The 13,472-nt window shown below is 37.8% G+C and overlaps 1 protein-coding gene across 2 annotated transcripts in view; it reads left to right on the top strand.

Annotated features, from left to right (window-relative positions):
• Nucleotides 1-13,472, top strand: part of USP46 (ubiquitin specific peptidase 46) — a 33,135-nt gene that overhangs the window by 9,098 nt on the left and 10,565 nt on the right. For both annotated transcript variants that reach the window (XM_076336243.1, XM_076336242.1), the window contains 4 exons: nt 2,728-2,808; nt 3,597-3,810; nt 6,083-6,312; nt 9,815-9,891. In XM_076336243.1, coding sequence (XP_076192358.1) covers nt 2,728-2,808; nt 3,597-3,810; nt 6,083-6,312; nt 9,815-9,891 — 602 coding nt within the window. The remainder of the gene's footprint in view (nt 1-2,727; nt 2,809-3,596; nt 3,811-6,082; nt 6,313-9,814; nt 9,892-13,472) is intronic.

The raw sequence follows: 13,472 nt of genomic DNA, 5'->3' as shown, positions 1-13,472 counted from the left end.
AAATTTTTTTTTGCTATGTAAGAAATATATCCAGCTTTGAAGTATTAGGCCTCTGTGCTTCTTACCCGTTTTCTACTCTTCTTTTTCTATGAATTTAACAGTATCTTTTTGGAGACCTTAAAATAAACCAGGCTGAAATTGCCCTTGATATAAGAAGGCACAATTCCTAGTGAAGTCCATGGGAGTTATGTCAGCTTACCCAAAGATTGAATTTAGCCTCTCTGTTTTATTGGGAAACCAGCACACAGTGCTTCATTTTGTATTTGCAACAGCCAAGGCCTGGTTTTGGAAAGGTAAAGGTCTATGACGAGCTGTTACTAAGCATATGTTATTTCAACAGCATGTACTTTGGAAATTTCCATGCAATGTATAGTTTTTAGCTGAAGATCAGTTAGTGCACATAATGGATTTGTTTGGTTTTCAGTGATAATTTTGTTTGGTAAATCCTGATTCTTGTTCTTTCTCACAATATTTACAAGGCAATTTAAATGCTAGAAAGGATTTGTCAAACCATCTGGCATCCTCTGAAGTAAGAAACCCTGGCCCTGGAGGAAAGGCAAATGAGTAATGTAGGAGCAACTAGTTAGCACAGGACTTGCATTCTAGTTGTCTAACAGCATACACTAACCTGTAGTTTATGAAAGAGTAGGAGGTTACTTTTTAGAGATATTATTTTCCATGAATTCTAGCAGGAGAATTATTTTCAGTGTGGAAAACACTTCATGCAAAACTGGAAAAACACCCATTTCATTCTTACATTAGGGACCTTGATTTGAATGCTAGAAGTGTAATCGAAGAAAACCTTTGCTTTGATCTGAATGCTGTACAATGAGTATTAATATGAAGACGGTTTTCTTCAGAAGCTGCATTAATCTTCTGTAGTCATGTTTTTCTTTTATCAGACAAGGCTTTGAGGGTAACAGTTAATATCAGATAGGCAAATGTCTATCAGTTTCCTCCCTCTCGGGAAGTCGAATGCTTTGCTGAATCTGTACATCTTTGGCAAGGCTGACTTTCCAAGCAAAGAAACTAATCTTCATATGGAACTTACATAATTATCACACTGTCATCTCTGTTGAAAGGTAGCCAATAATTGCTTTGTATAGATCATTCGTTTTTCCAGGTTTCTCACTGAGGCTTAGCAGAGCCCGGTGAGGCCATATAACGTATCCCTTAAGCTTTGCATGGAGCCTTGTGCAGGTAAAGTGCTTTAGTCTCAAAGGGAATGTCTGGGAAATCACATACACTTGGTCTGAGCAATAAGCTATGTGTATGTGAGAGAAAGGGAGAGACTGGAAAGATATCTGATAAGGGGATGTGAAATACAAAATCTTTGGAGCTTTTCTGGAAGCTGCCAACACAAAGGAGCTGTTTTACTTTCCAGGCTTGCAAATTCTCAAAGAGCACCTGTGCTGAGTTTCACACCACTGATTCGGTTCACTAAAACCATCTTCTTTTGATGAGTTGACATGAAACAATAATCTAATATAGCAAGCAGTGGTGATGGTAGGTGCAGTAAGGAAACACACATCAGGCTTTGGGAAGAAGATGGGGAAGGGACACCAGAATTATTGCATTTGATTACCAGTAACCTTGAAAATTTTAGCTGATGAAGTCTATGAGCAAATGATATATTGAACAAACCTCAGGAACACAGGAAATTTCCAAAATTTTCAGATGGTTTATGTGTTGGTATTTTACATGGTTTTATGAAAGTCAACCAACTGTGCTGTTCTTGTATGACAGAAATTCTAAAGCATGATATATTCATGCTTCACAGTGCAGAGCATGCTCAGTAAGGAAATAGATGTATGATGTCAGTGAAGCAATTATCATGCAGATTAAAAATTGGCTAACTGATAGGTCTCGAATAAATGTATGTAGGGAATACTTGTCCAAATACAGCAATTTTTGTGAGCTCCTACAGGGACTTACAGAGTGGATAAGAGTGATGACATTTGCTTTGGCAGCAATCTAGCTTGCTTGCTTGCTTGGTAATCTAAGCTTGTTTAAAAATGGGTATTTTAATATGGCAAAACTACAGGTAACATACAAAATTAGTGGTTGTACTTCACAGACCAGTAGTTGTGAAAGCAGCTTTGCTGTTGGAGTGAAGATACAGCTGAACATAACTTGCCACACCGAGGCATTGACTAAGAGATGTAACAGTGCTTGGGCCTATGCTCTCTTTAATGTTAGATAGGACAAAATGGCAGATATATTACACTTGCTTTTAATGTTTGTGATGTTGTTACTAGGACTGGGTGCCAGTCTGGAGCCCAAGTATTGTTAAAGGCTGCTGATGAATTAGAAGGGATTCAGAGGAGTTTCAGTAATGTTTAGAAAACCTGCCTTACATTTAGGAACTGGTTTATCCAAGATAACTTTAAGGGTTTTGCTTAAGATCAACAAGTATCTTTATGAGGCAAGAGGATAATGGGATCCAGCTGTTCACATACACAGTAAAAATAAGGGGGAGGTGGGTGTGGGGAGAACCACTATTGTTGTAATCTGTTCACTTCTAATCAGTCATTACTAGAGTGTCCACATCAGGCCAGCTCCACTACCTAGAACTGCAACTATTTTTATTGGCTCATGCGACTGTCGTGCTTGCCCATTAGTAAGACAGGAAAGGAAAGGAAAAAATGAGTTTCTGTCTTGATGCTGTCCATAACTTTATTTTAGAATCTTAATATTCTAAATAATTTCTTCCCTCTTTTTTTATAGGGCACCAATGCCTCTGCTCTGGAAAAAGACATTGGCCCAGAGCAGTTTCCAATCAATGAACACTACTTCGGATTGGTCAATGTAAGTACCATTTTCAGTAGGCAAACCATATACAGAACTATGGCTTTGATGTTACTTGAACTTTGGTTTCTTCTTTTTTTTTTTTTCCTCCCCCAATCCTGTTCTAAGGTAGGATTGTCTTTTTTTGAAGAAGTGCTGCTCACGTTCCAATTTTAGGCAAAGTGGGTTGCAAAACTGTATCAGATGTTTGAAGATAGCTTCATACACCCCCAGAGAAAACAGTTTACTGTTCTATGAATGTTTCCAGGGATTAGAACTTATACTTCAATAAAGTTAAAACTCTATTTTAGCTATGAAATGTGAGGGAGGAAGTGATGAAGTATGTACAAGCCTAGGTACAGCAGTCTGCATTGGGAACTCTCTTAGGAGGAGCTTTTTTATCTGACTAAGGAGAGAATGAGTAAGAAGGGTGTTTAATCGCTTGTTTATTCCCATATAAATAAAACAGATATAGTAATTCTTTCTGTTGAAAACATTAGTTATTCTGCTACTGAGCAGTAAGATCGAAGCCAGCAAGAGTATATTAATATATGGAAACAAGCTTAATGAGATCCACTACAATAAATGTCTCTTGCAAGTGGAAACTTTTGCTTTGTATCCTAGTTAATTTAGAACACCAGGTTTTTTTCTGTGAAGTGTCAGTGGTGGGTGTGGAAATATATTCCTACAGCAGCTGCATGGCAAAATGGCTGGTATGTGACAGGGGCACAGAAGCCAGAAGTTGAATGAAACAACTAGTTTTATTGTGATGCACAGGGATTAAGATTGTTTTTCATTTTACATGGCAGTTTGGGAACACCTGCTACTGTAACTCCGTGCTGCAGGCATTGTATTTTTGCCGGCCGTTTCGGGAAAATGTATTATCATACAAGGCCCAACAGAAAAAGAAAGAAAATCTCTTGACTTGCCTGGCAGATCTTTTCCACAGTATTGCTACTCAGAAGAAGAAAGTTGGAGTTATTCCACCAAAGAAGTTCATATCAAGGTTACGAAAAGAGAACGGTAAGTGTAAAACTGGAATCCTCTTAGACATCCATACATTGATCAGGAAAATATAAATAAATATTGGGCAATGTGGTCATATTAATCAGATGTTCAGGTTAGATTTGTAAATTGCTTTTAGTACTTTCTGGGGTTTAGATATTAATATTTTAGTATCTGTGTACATGATATTATGTTTGAAATAGCCATACCAGGTTTCGCAAGTTCCCAGAGGTGCATGAATTAATGAAGTTTTCACAGCATGGTGGGACAGACTGCACTGTACAGTGAGCTAGGGCTGGGAATAGCATGACACTGCTGTAATTTTTTAATTCTTTTTTTGTGGAGTATGGCAGAGAGAAACATTGAGGGCAGCTGGCAGTATAGAAACTGTGTGACCTAGGAGTGCTACAGGCACCACTAGTCCAAAACACCCTGGAAGATAGGTAACTGTATGTGTGGGGGGGTGTTCAGTGGACTACATGTCAACTGCTGCTCTTGTTCTTAGAAGTGGTGAGCACAGTCTTACTTTATGAAGCATCAGGCCCTTTTTGAGCATTAGGTTGGCAACGGCATATGCCTAATCTTGTAGTATTTCTGTCGAAGGGATATGAGGAACATCTTGAAATAAGGACGCCTGCCACACAGCTCCATTTTGGCCTGGATTCATATCAATGTGGGTGGTATGCTTAGAAACAGGGGAGCTTTGAATTAAGAGACAAAGTACGAGTCAAACACCTGGAAGAAATTGCTTGCTGGTGACAGCATATAAATGGGTGGAATGTTCATTCCAGAGCAGGCATTTGAAAGTGTGACAAAGTTAACTCTGAGTCACTTAGTGATAAATGCCCCCACACTGTTGGGGACCACTTTTAGGGACTGGATCTTATGTTTTCAGCTTTTTTAAATTAGGGCCAGACTCAGTGTGTATTAACCTGCCTATGTGTCCAGGCTAGACACTGCAAAGCTGAAGGATCTGTGCAATATTTTCTGAGGAAATCCACATGAGTTTTTTCAGGAGCAGGGGGATAAAAATACACATTTCTTGGGGACACAGATTCTTTTTTCTTCAACATGGTAGGCAAATTAAACCTTCACTGGAGAAGTCTGTACCAAATCACCACTGAGATATTCTCCTCTCCTCCTGTAAGCATTTCTTATTGAAGAGGAAAAGTCTTTGCTCATCAGACTTGTGTGTGAAAAATGAGCTTTGTTAGATGGTGTTATTATTACTATTAGTGGTGGGTTAACCTTGGCTGGCTTCCAGGTGCCCACCAAGCCTGCGTCTCACTCCCCTCCTCAGAAGGACAGGGGGAGAAAATAAGATGAAAAAATCTCATGCATTGAGATGAAGGCAGTTTAATAAAAAAAAAGGAAAGACCACATGTGGAAGCAAAGCAAAACCAAAGGAGATTTATTCTCTGCCTCAGCAGGTGATTTCCAGCCACTCCCTGGGAAGCAGGGCCTTGGCATGTGTAGGAGTTGCTTCGGAAGAAAAACTTCTTAATGATGAATGCCCCCCCCCCTTCCTTTCTCTTAGCTTTTGTTGCTGAACACAAAGTCACACGGCATGGAATATCCCTTTGGTCAGTTTGGGTCAGCCGTCCCAGCTATGTCCCCTCCCAACCTTTTGCCAAACCCCAGCCTACCAGCCTTTGGCGGGGGAGTGGGTGGTGTTGGAGAGACAGCCTTGATGCTGTGTGAGCACTGCTCAGCAATAGCCAAAACATTGGTGCATTATCAACACCATTCTAGTCACACGTACAAAGCACAGCACTGTATGGGCTGCTATGAGGAAAGGTAACTCCATCCCAGCCAGACACAGTACACTAGTATGTGTCAGCATCCAATGTCTTCAGTTTCCCCAGCCGTGTGTCTTACTGTCCAAACTCTGTGATGTCCCTAAGTGTCTGAGGGACTTGGAATATATGGGTAGGAGTCAGTTCTGCCTAAAGTTAGGCATCTAGTCTAAGGAATTAATTTAGGATGAGTCACCCTCTTGCTTTCTTCATTGACTGTAGTGGGAACCTACACAACCAACTCCAAAGAAGAGCGTAACCTTTCAGACAGCTAAAGTTAGGTGAGATGAAGCCTTCCCCAAAAGTAGCTTCACTGAAGCCAGTGTGGCTGCAAAACTGCTCTTCTTTGGCATGATTCTAAATATTTTGCTGAGCAAGGGCCAGCACATGTATTTGGAAAGAAATAATGAACGTAGTTTGCTTTCTTGAAAGAAAGGATATACTCAGCTTTAGAAATCTCGACTCTTTAGAAATCTTGACTCTCTTCTTCACAGATCTCTTTGACAACTACATGCAGCAGGATGCACATGAGTTTTTAAATTACCTGCTCAACACCATCGCAGACATTTTGCAGGAGGAGAAGAAACAGGAAAAGCAAAATGGGAAACTGAAAAATGGCAACATGAATGAAGCTGAAGAGAACAATAAACAAGAACTCACCTGGGTGCATGAGATTTTTCAGGGAACACTGACTAACGAAACTAGATGTTTGAACTGTGAAACCGTAAGCATTGGGATAGATTTTTTTGTTGTTGTTGTTGCCCATTAATAGATAGATACATTTTATATCTATAAATATATGAATCTTTTCAGACATCTGAGAATTGTGGATATTCCTGTAGACTTTACTTCTTGAAGTGAGTATATTCTTTTCTAAAAATCTATTTTTCTAAGCATTACTTGGCTAATCTGTGCCAAGTCTTGCTGTCCTAATACATATCTCTACAGTTAAAATCCTTGCTAGTTAATCAATACCCTTCCTTATTACTGTAACTTTGGGAGAAGATATTCACATCATTATTCCATGAATAAGTAAAATGTTAAGATGAATTTGTGTTAATTCACTCCTAAGAACGTGACGGCATACAGAGGGTTTGTTATTAACAAACCATATGTTTTCTTTTATCTCCCTAATATTTTCTAGAGGATGCTGTCAGTTTGAAGTCTGTTATGTTTGAAGTATGAGTAAAAATTAGTTTTAGTTAGGCAACCTGATTGTAAGTCTCCTACCAATTTCTGTGGTTTTCAATCACATGCTCCTGCTTAAAGGGAAAAGGAATAATAAAAAAAAAAAAATTTCTCTCTGTGAGGTTGCTATGTGAAAGAGTAACACAGACAGGAATAAAATCTGTTTTGGGGAGAACAGTGACCCTGACTTTCCAAAAAGGTTGGAATTAACCTCACCTAAACTTTGCTTTGTAAAACGTTGGCGTCAAGGATGAGCTAGTTTTCTCAGCTCCTTCTGTAGATGATGGAGATTGCAAAGGAGCTCCTGCAGGAAGCTCTCTCCATCTGTCTCTAGGCTGTTTCATGAAACAGGAAGTTTTTAGGAGTTTCAGGTATTCTGCTCCATACAGCTTGTCCTGGCTCCATTGTGTTACTGAGCTGTTGCAATTGTTGGTGCAGCAATGCTGTGAACTGGGCCAGCAAACTGATCTGGCATAAGAATAATGTGGTTTTATTATTAGCATTATTATTATTTATTTTTATTAGCAGACCAGTACTGCTACCAAGGACTTCCTCTAAAGAAAATGCAACTTTAGTTTATCTGCATTAAGATGGGAGAAGGTGCCTGGAGAAGATATCTTCAGACAGCAAGCTGAGGTTAAATACCTAACTTTAGACAGCTGAAGTTAGATGAGATAAACCCTACCCAGGTCCTACCAGATGTGTAAAAGAGCATATTCTGATATTTTTAATCATAAAGCATAGCTCTGTACTCCAAGAAAATAAGACTTCTCCAGGGATTTGGGTCAGAGAAGGGGGAAAAAGAAATACAGTGACAGTCAACATGAAAAAAGGGGTTGGACCAAGCTTGGAACAAGCTTGTATAAGTGAAAACATGAGAGAAATATTGAAAATTAATTCTTTAATCTATTTCAATTACAAAAACCCAAGTGGTAATAGCAAGTTAAAATAAGTGAAAGGGTAGAATTATTTTTTAACTGACAAGCTCCTTTAAATGGTTGTAGCCTAATTCTAAATTAATACCCAGTGTTTACTCAGACAAACTGTACAGAAGTCAGGATGTGTCCTTGGATAACAGCAAAATTGCACAATACCCTATTTGTAATTCAAAGTGCCTACGCTTTACGGAAAAAATAGTGCTAGGTATTGCTGGTGTAGGAAGGCTTGTCTGTAGCTTCCTGTGAATGCAGAAACACTGTATACTACTCAGGATACTTCTCCAGTTTGTTTTTCTTGTATTATTGTATCTTGAAATCTTTGGGAAACAGTAAAATGGATTAAAAGATGTTCCTTTGCTAAAATATTCATATGTAGTGCATGAAGTCATTCAGATTCTAGCAGTTCTTTTTCTCACTTACAGAAAGTGCAGTTTGAATCTGGTTTTCCAGCTACCTTTAGGTTTGGTCTGTATTATTCTAGCTCCAACTAGCTCATCTTCCCCTTTCAGTAAATATTTGATGTGCTGAAATCAATAACAAAATTCCTAGCTTCTTTGTGGTATTCAGATGAAACACTATACTTGCCAAAGACTTTTCCAAGTATTTAACCTCTTTCTTGTTATGTAGTGTGTCTGACAGAACTCTAGTTCCAGCCGTAGAGACACAATGTTCTCTGAAGCTTTGTTGCTCTATCTTTCGAATTCTAGCTGTATGTTTATACTGCAATTGATTGCTGCCAGTTTTGTGGTTTCCTGTCCCCCGTGGGTTGAATCAGGTCTCAGGGAGGATTTTTCTTTGAAGAACTGCTGTTCATTTTAATTGGGTGTATGTTATGCCTCTGTACATCTTTGATAATATCAAAATTCATCCTGATGAAGGTGTTCCTCTGGATTCAGGACTGATATGGGCTGCATTCACCATGTTTATAGGATCCCTGACATAACACAAGGATGAGCTGAAAGTAGTACCTAACTTTCACATCCATAGAATTGCAGAAATCCGAGCACGAGGGACTTGTGTCAGAACAATGGATTCAACCCCTCACTGAAGTTCTTGATTTGAACTTCACTATCCTATCATCTGATTTAATTATTCTAAGGAAATGCAGTCATAGGAGGCAAAATATGGAGTGTTCATGCAGCATTTTATAAACAGAATTGGTTGTTATGAATAAGGCTAAATTCATGTGCAGTAAGTAATTCTGCAGTCTTTTTCACTCAGCTGAAGTATTACAAGAATTATGTTTGGATGATTTTTTTTTTTACATTGCTTCATCTTCAAGATTAAACACTAAGCGAAAAATCATTTTCAAAGCAAAAATCAAGATCCATCATTCTGAAAATGTTTGGGGTTACTTTTTTTAAATAAAACCTCTTTATTAGAATTTTTCTCCTCTTGTTCTGTCTAAAAAAACATTGGCAAAATTGAAATGATTTTGCAAAATATTATCACTTTGCCATTTTTACCTTTAATTTTTAAATTTTTAATCAAAATTATTGACCAGGAACAGTATTCAATGGGGAAATGCAGCTGTGTCAGCCAAATATAAAGCCAGCCTTTTGAATGCTCACTGGAGAGAAAACATAACATGGTTAAATATGACGTTTCTTGACAGATGCTTATTTGGACGATATCTTCATTGCATCCTTCATAGTGGAAATAATTATGTAGGACATAAACTGTGATTATATAGTGTAATATATTATACAAAGTGTAAATAAAATTCCAGTAAAATAAGAAACTAGGCTGTGTTGCATAACAAGGTAACATATGTAACGCACCAGTCACAGCTAATACAGGGGATGATGGTCCTTCTTTAATGAACAGTAGACTGCGGTCACTGGCCCATGGTTGGTGGGCTTGGATAAGTGGAACAGACAGAAGTTAAATGATATGAAAGCTGGATCGGTAGAGTTACTAATAAATATAGTCACGCTGAACTAGAAAAAAGAATTTAAAAGCATTGAAATGGATTATTTTTGTGCAATTTATTTCTGCAGAAATTGCTCTATCTTTAGCATTTGCACATAGATATAAACAGCATTTAGATGTATGGCATTTTACTAAGTCTCTGTTTTACGTGTATATTTTTTGCAACAGGTTAGTAGCAAAGATGAAGATTTTCTTGACCTTTCTGTTGATGTGGAGCAGAACACATCAATTACACACTGTCTAAGGTAAACGAGTGTATCTCTTTGGCAGATAGTTCTGTCTGACCTTGCTCAATTTTCCAAGTCTAGTAGATACAGAAAAGAGAAGTAGAATAACGTTGGGTTTTGAGCTTTTCCGAAGCAGAAGAAAAGACTGTAAACTGGATGTTTCCTCTAATGACAAAATAGACATTAATGTATTTTGGTTTATTCACTTTCTCTTTCAATCTATGTGTTTGAAAGAGAAAAAAAATCATCTCTTGGGGAAAATAATTGATTGCCTTGTCATCTGGAAGAATTGCTGCAGAATAATAATTGACTTCAAAGGGATTTAAGCGTGCTTATCTTTAAGCTTCTACTCAAGTGCTTTGTTGATTAGGACTTATGTGCATATTAAAAGTTAAGTGTGTGCTTTGCAGAATGAGTGCTAGAGTCCCTAGAGGGCAAAAGATTTCAAAAGTCTACTTTTCTGCCACATAAGTTTTTCTGTGTCTCATCCTAAAATTAAGGGGAGAAGTCTTTTATTCTAAGTTTCAGTTCTGCTCCTAGTATACTCTTAACTATTAAACAAGATTTTCAGACTTGCATGGATGATTATTCTGAGAGATTTATAATATCCGGAGTTTTGGCATTGATACAACAAACTGATACCTAAACTTAAGAGAATATGTTGCTGCTCTAAGGTAATGATTATCAATTGGACAGATTACTCTTTCAAGCTCCAAAATTGCTACCAAGTTTGAAATTGCATTTAACAGTTATTCTGGAACGCCTAGGAAGGGTTCCCTGGCATCTCACCCCAAGCTGAGAGTTACAGAAAGAGAAAGTATATGAGGTATTAACCATTTCCTGAGTCAGAAAGCAGTGATTTCTCTGTGGGTACCACAACTGTACTAAATAACTTCCATTACATTTTAAAGTGCTAGATCCAGTAAGTTTTTTTCCTTCTCAACTTCTGTTCGATCTCCTGTAGGATACTGTAGCAGTCCTTAGCCCTCAAGTAGTCCACACTGCAGTAACTAGCCTCATTTTAAAAGGTGAGCAAAGTGAAGAGCGGCTTTGGAAAGCAGTGCATAGTTTTCTTTTTTCCCCCATTGTATCTTTGTCTGTTCATGGTCACCAATAATTGAATCAGTATTGGTACTACAGGCTTTTGTTCTCACACTTTTAAGTAAGATCTTCATTGTAGCCACTACTTTGAACTTGTTTTTGTCAGCATTAGTTACCTTTCCCTATAGCGTTCAAAGTCAATTTGAAATCACACTGGCATGCAAGGAGGCTGAAGTGTGCATCTTCTGAGGTCCTTTCTAACCTGAATTGTTACTTGGTTCTATGATATACAGTTACTGGAGACTGAGCACTGACTTTTTCTTACAGCTTATTCTGGTGAACTTGTTAGAAATTGCTGCTGTACATAATTTACCATCTGTCCTTCAGCTTTCTCCAATTTTTTATTTAATTTCTTAGTTGTTAAGCTTCCTGGAAATGTTTTGTTTGGAAAGCCCATTTTATGCAAAGGCACAGAGTACTTCAGTAAAAGTACCAATAGTGTTTCTACCACTGAACAGCCAGTGGCTGCAGCTTACGATGTGGAAGAACTGCATCTGCACTATTGCAACCAGCAGGTGAATAGTGGAGTTGAAAGGGACCCCAAGAGGTTAGCCCCTATCTCCACCTCAGACAGAATGCTTGTCCAACCCATTCCAAAAGATCTTTTAGCAGTAGTAGCTCAACTGCCTATCCCAGTCCTTCCTGTTCTTACTACTAACAATTTTTTCCCGCTGTGTAACATGAATCTTCCTTGTTTCAGTTCAAGCCCATTTCTACTTGCCCTGTGTACTCTGGACATAAACCAGAGGTAGCTCCCCTTCCTCTTAGCAGCAGTCTTTTTTACATACAGGAAGAATGTCATCATTTTTTTTTTTTAAGTTAAACAGCCTAAGGTCATTCAACCTTTCCTTCACAGGCTATCTTCTCTAGATCTCTACTCATGTTCATTACTCTTCGGCCTTCTCTCCGACTGAACCTCTCTCTTGAAATCTATCTTTCTGAAGTGCAGTTGCCTAAAATTAGGCACAATATTCCAGCAGAGATCTACACAATCCTGAGAAGAATGGATGCCCTAAAAGTTTGTTTATACATCTCAGTATAGTATCTGCCTTTACTCCAAGAGCATGACACACATTTTGAAGTCCACCCATTGTTCCTTTTGGAAATAAAGGGAAGCAAAATCCCAGTTTTTCTTTTCTTGGCGTGGGAGGTGCAGACTGCTATTTACAGGTTAAACAGGAAGAGGGTCATCACCTATCATCTATTCTGATTGTCTTGTACACTAGCAGCATGTCTACCTCTGTTTAGAAAACATATATTCAGTTAGAATATGGATTACCTCTCATTGCTCTATGGTATTATGCATTATTAAACAAAATGAAAGTGCTTTTGTGGTTTCTGTTATAGGAATGGCCAAGTTGTTATTACTCTTTTTGGAAACTTTGCTGTTTCTTTTTTTTTAACAACTGCTTTGCTGTGTCTTTACAGCTTTAAGTGCTACTGCATTGAAAAGGTAAATTAGAGAAAAACTGTGCAAGATAACATTTAAGTAGAATGAATTTCTTTGCCACTACAGATGAATGTTCTTTTTAGTTATTTCTGTAGCTTTTCAGATTGATAAGGTCCTTGCGTACATAAGAGGTCCAAAGTATATAAGCCTCTGGCATAGTCTAACTCCACAGGGTAGACAATCAGGCCTGAAGCCATAGAAGTCTAATAACAAATATAGTACATATCCATTATTTTTATTTCCACTAGGAGTTGCAAAGTTTACCAGTCCATTTGATCCTGACTTTTAACTAGTCCGCCTGTGCTTTTTTATTCCACTAAGAACTCTCTCATCTCTTAAAACAGAAAACTTGTATTATTTATGAATATAAACAATAGAAAGCATCTTTCACACTGTAGCATAGAGGCTGTAGAGAGACGGACTGTGGAAGCACATGAGGTCAACAATAAATTAGTATATCTTGAGTGGGTGTGTTTAAAAATTCCTTTCTCCTGTTAAAATACCATATAAACAGAATACAGATTGGCCTGTTAATGGAATAGGAAAGAGTTAGAAATGTCTTGAAACTAGCTCTGCAGGTATAGAGAAAAGTTCCTCAAGCCTATAGTTCTTGTACATGCAGACTTTGCGTGAGCTCAGTCAATGATCTGTTGTTTCTAACTGTTCAACATCTATTAGAATCTATCTATTTTCATGGGAGGCTTGGCATAGAACGAACTGGTATCTATCAGATTTCTAGCATCTGTACATGTTTTTTTAAGTTAGAAAAATATTGTTTCCATTGTTTCATTTTTGAGGTGGGAAGGAAACTAATAAATTCCACAAGTTTGTTTGTTTGTTTTTTAAATTGAGACTTTAGGCTTTGAAAATAAACTTCAGACTCTTTCTTTAAAAGAAGATCTAAAACTTACACAATCACATTCTACTGAATCTTGCAGCATTATTTTCCCTGCACATACAACCCGTCTCTAATCTTTTCTAAAGTTTCATTTCTTCACTTATGATTCCCTGAAAGGTTACTATGTTTTTCAGAGGAATTGGCTGAATT

The sequence above is a fragment of the Aptenodytes patagonicus genome, chromosome 4 (assembly GCF_965638725.1).
Source record: "Aptenodytes patagonicus chromosome 4, bAptPat1.pri.cur, whole genome shotgun sequence".
In the NCBI taxonomy this organism is placed as follows: domain Eukaryota; kingdom Metazoa; phylum Chordata; class Aves; order Sphenisciformes; family Spheniscidae; genus Aptenodytes; species Aptenodytes patagonicus.
The sequence above is the reverse complement of the archived record's forward strand: the minus strand, read 5'-3'. Positions and strand labels throughout refer to the sequence as shown.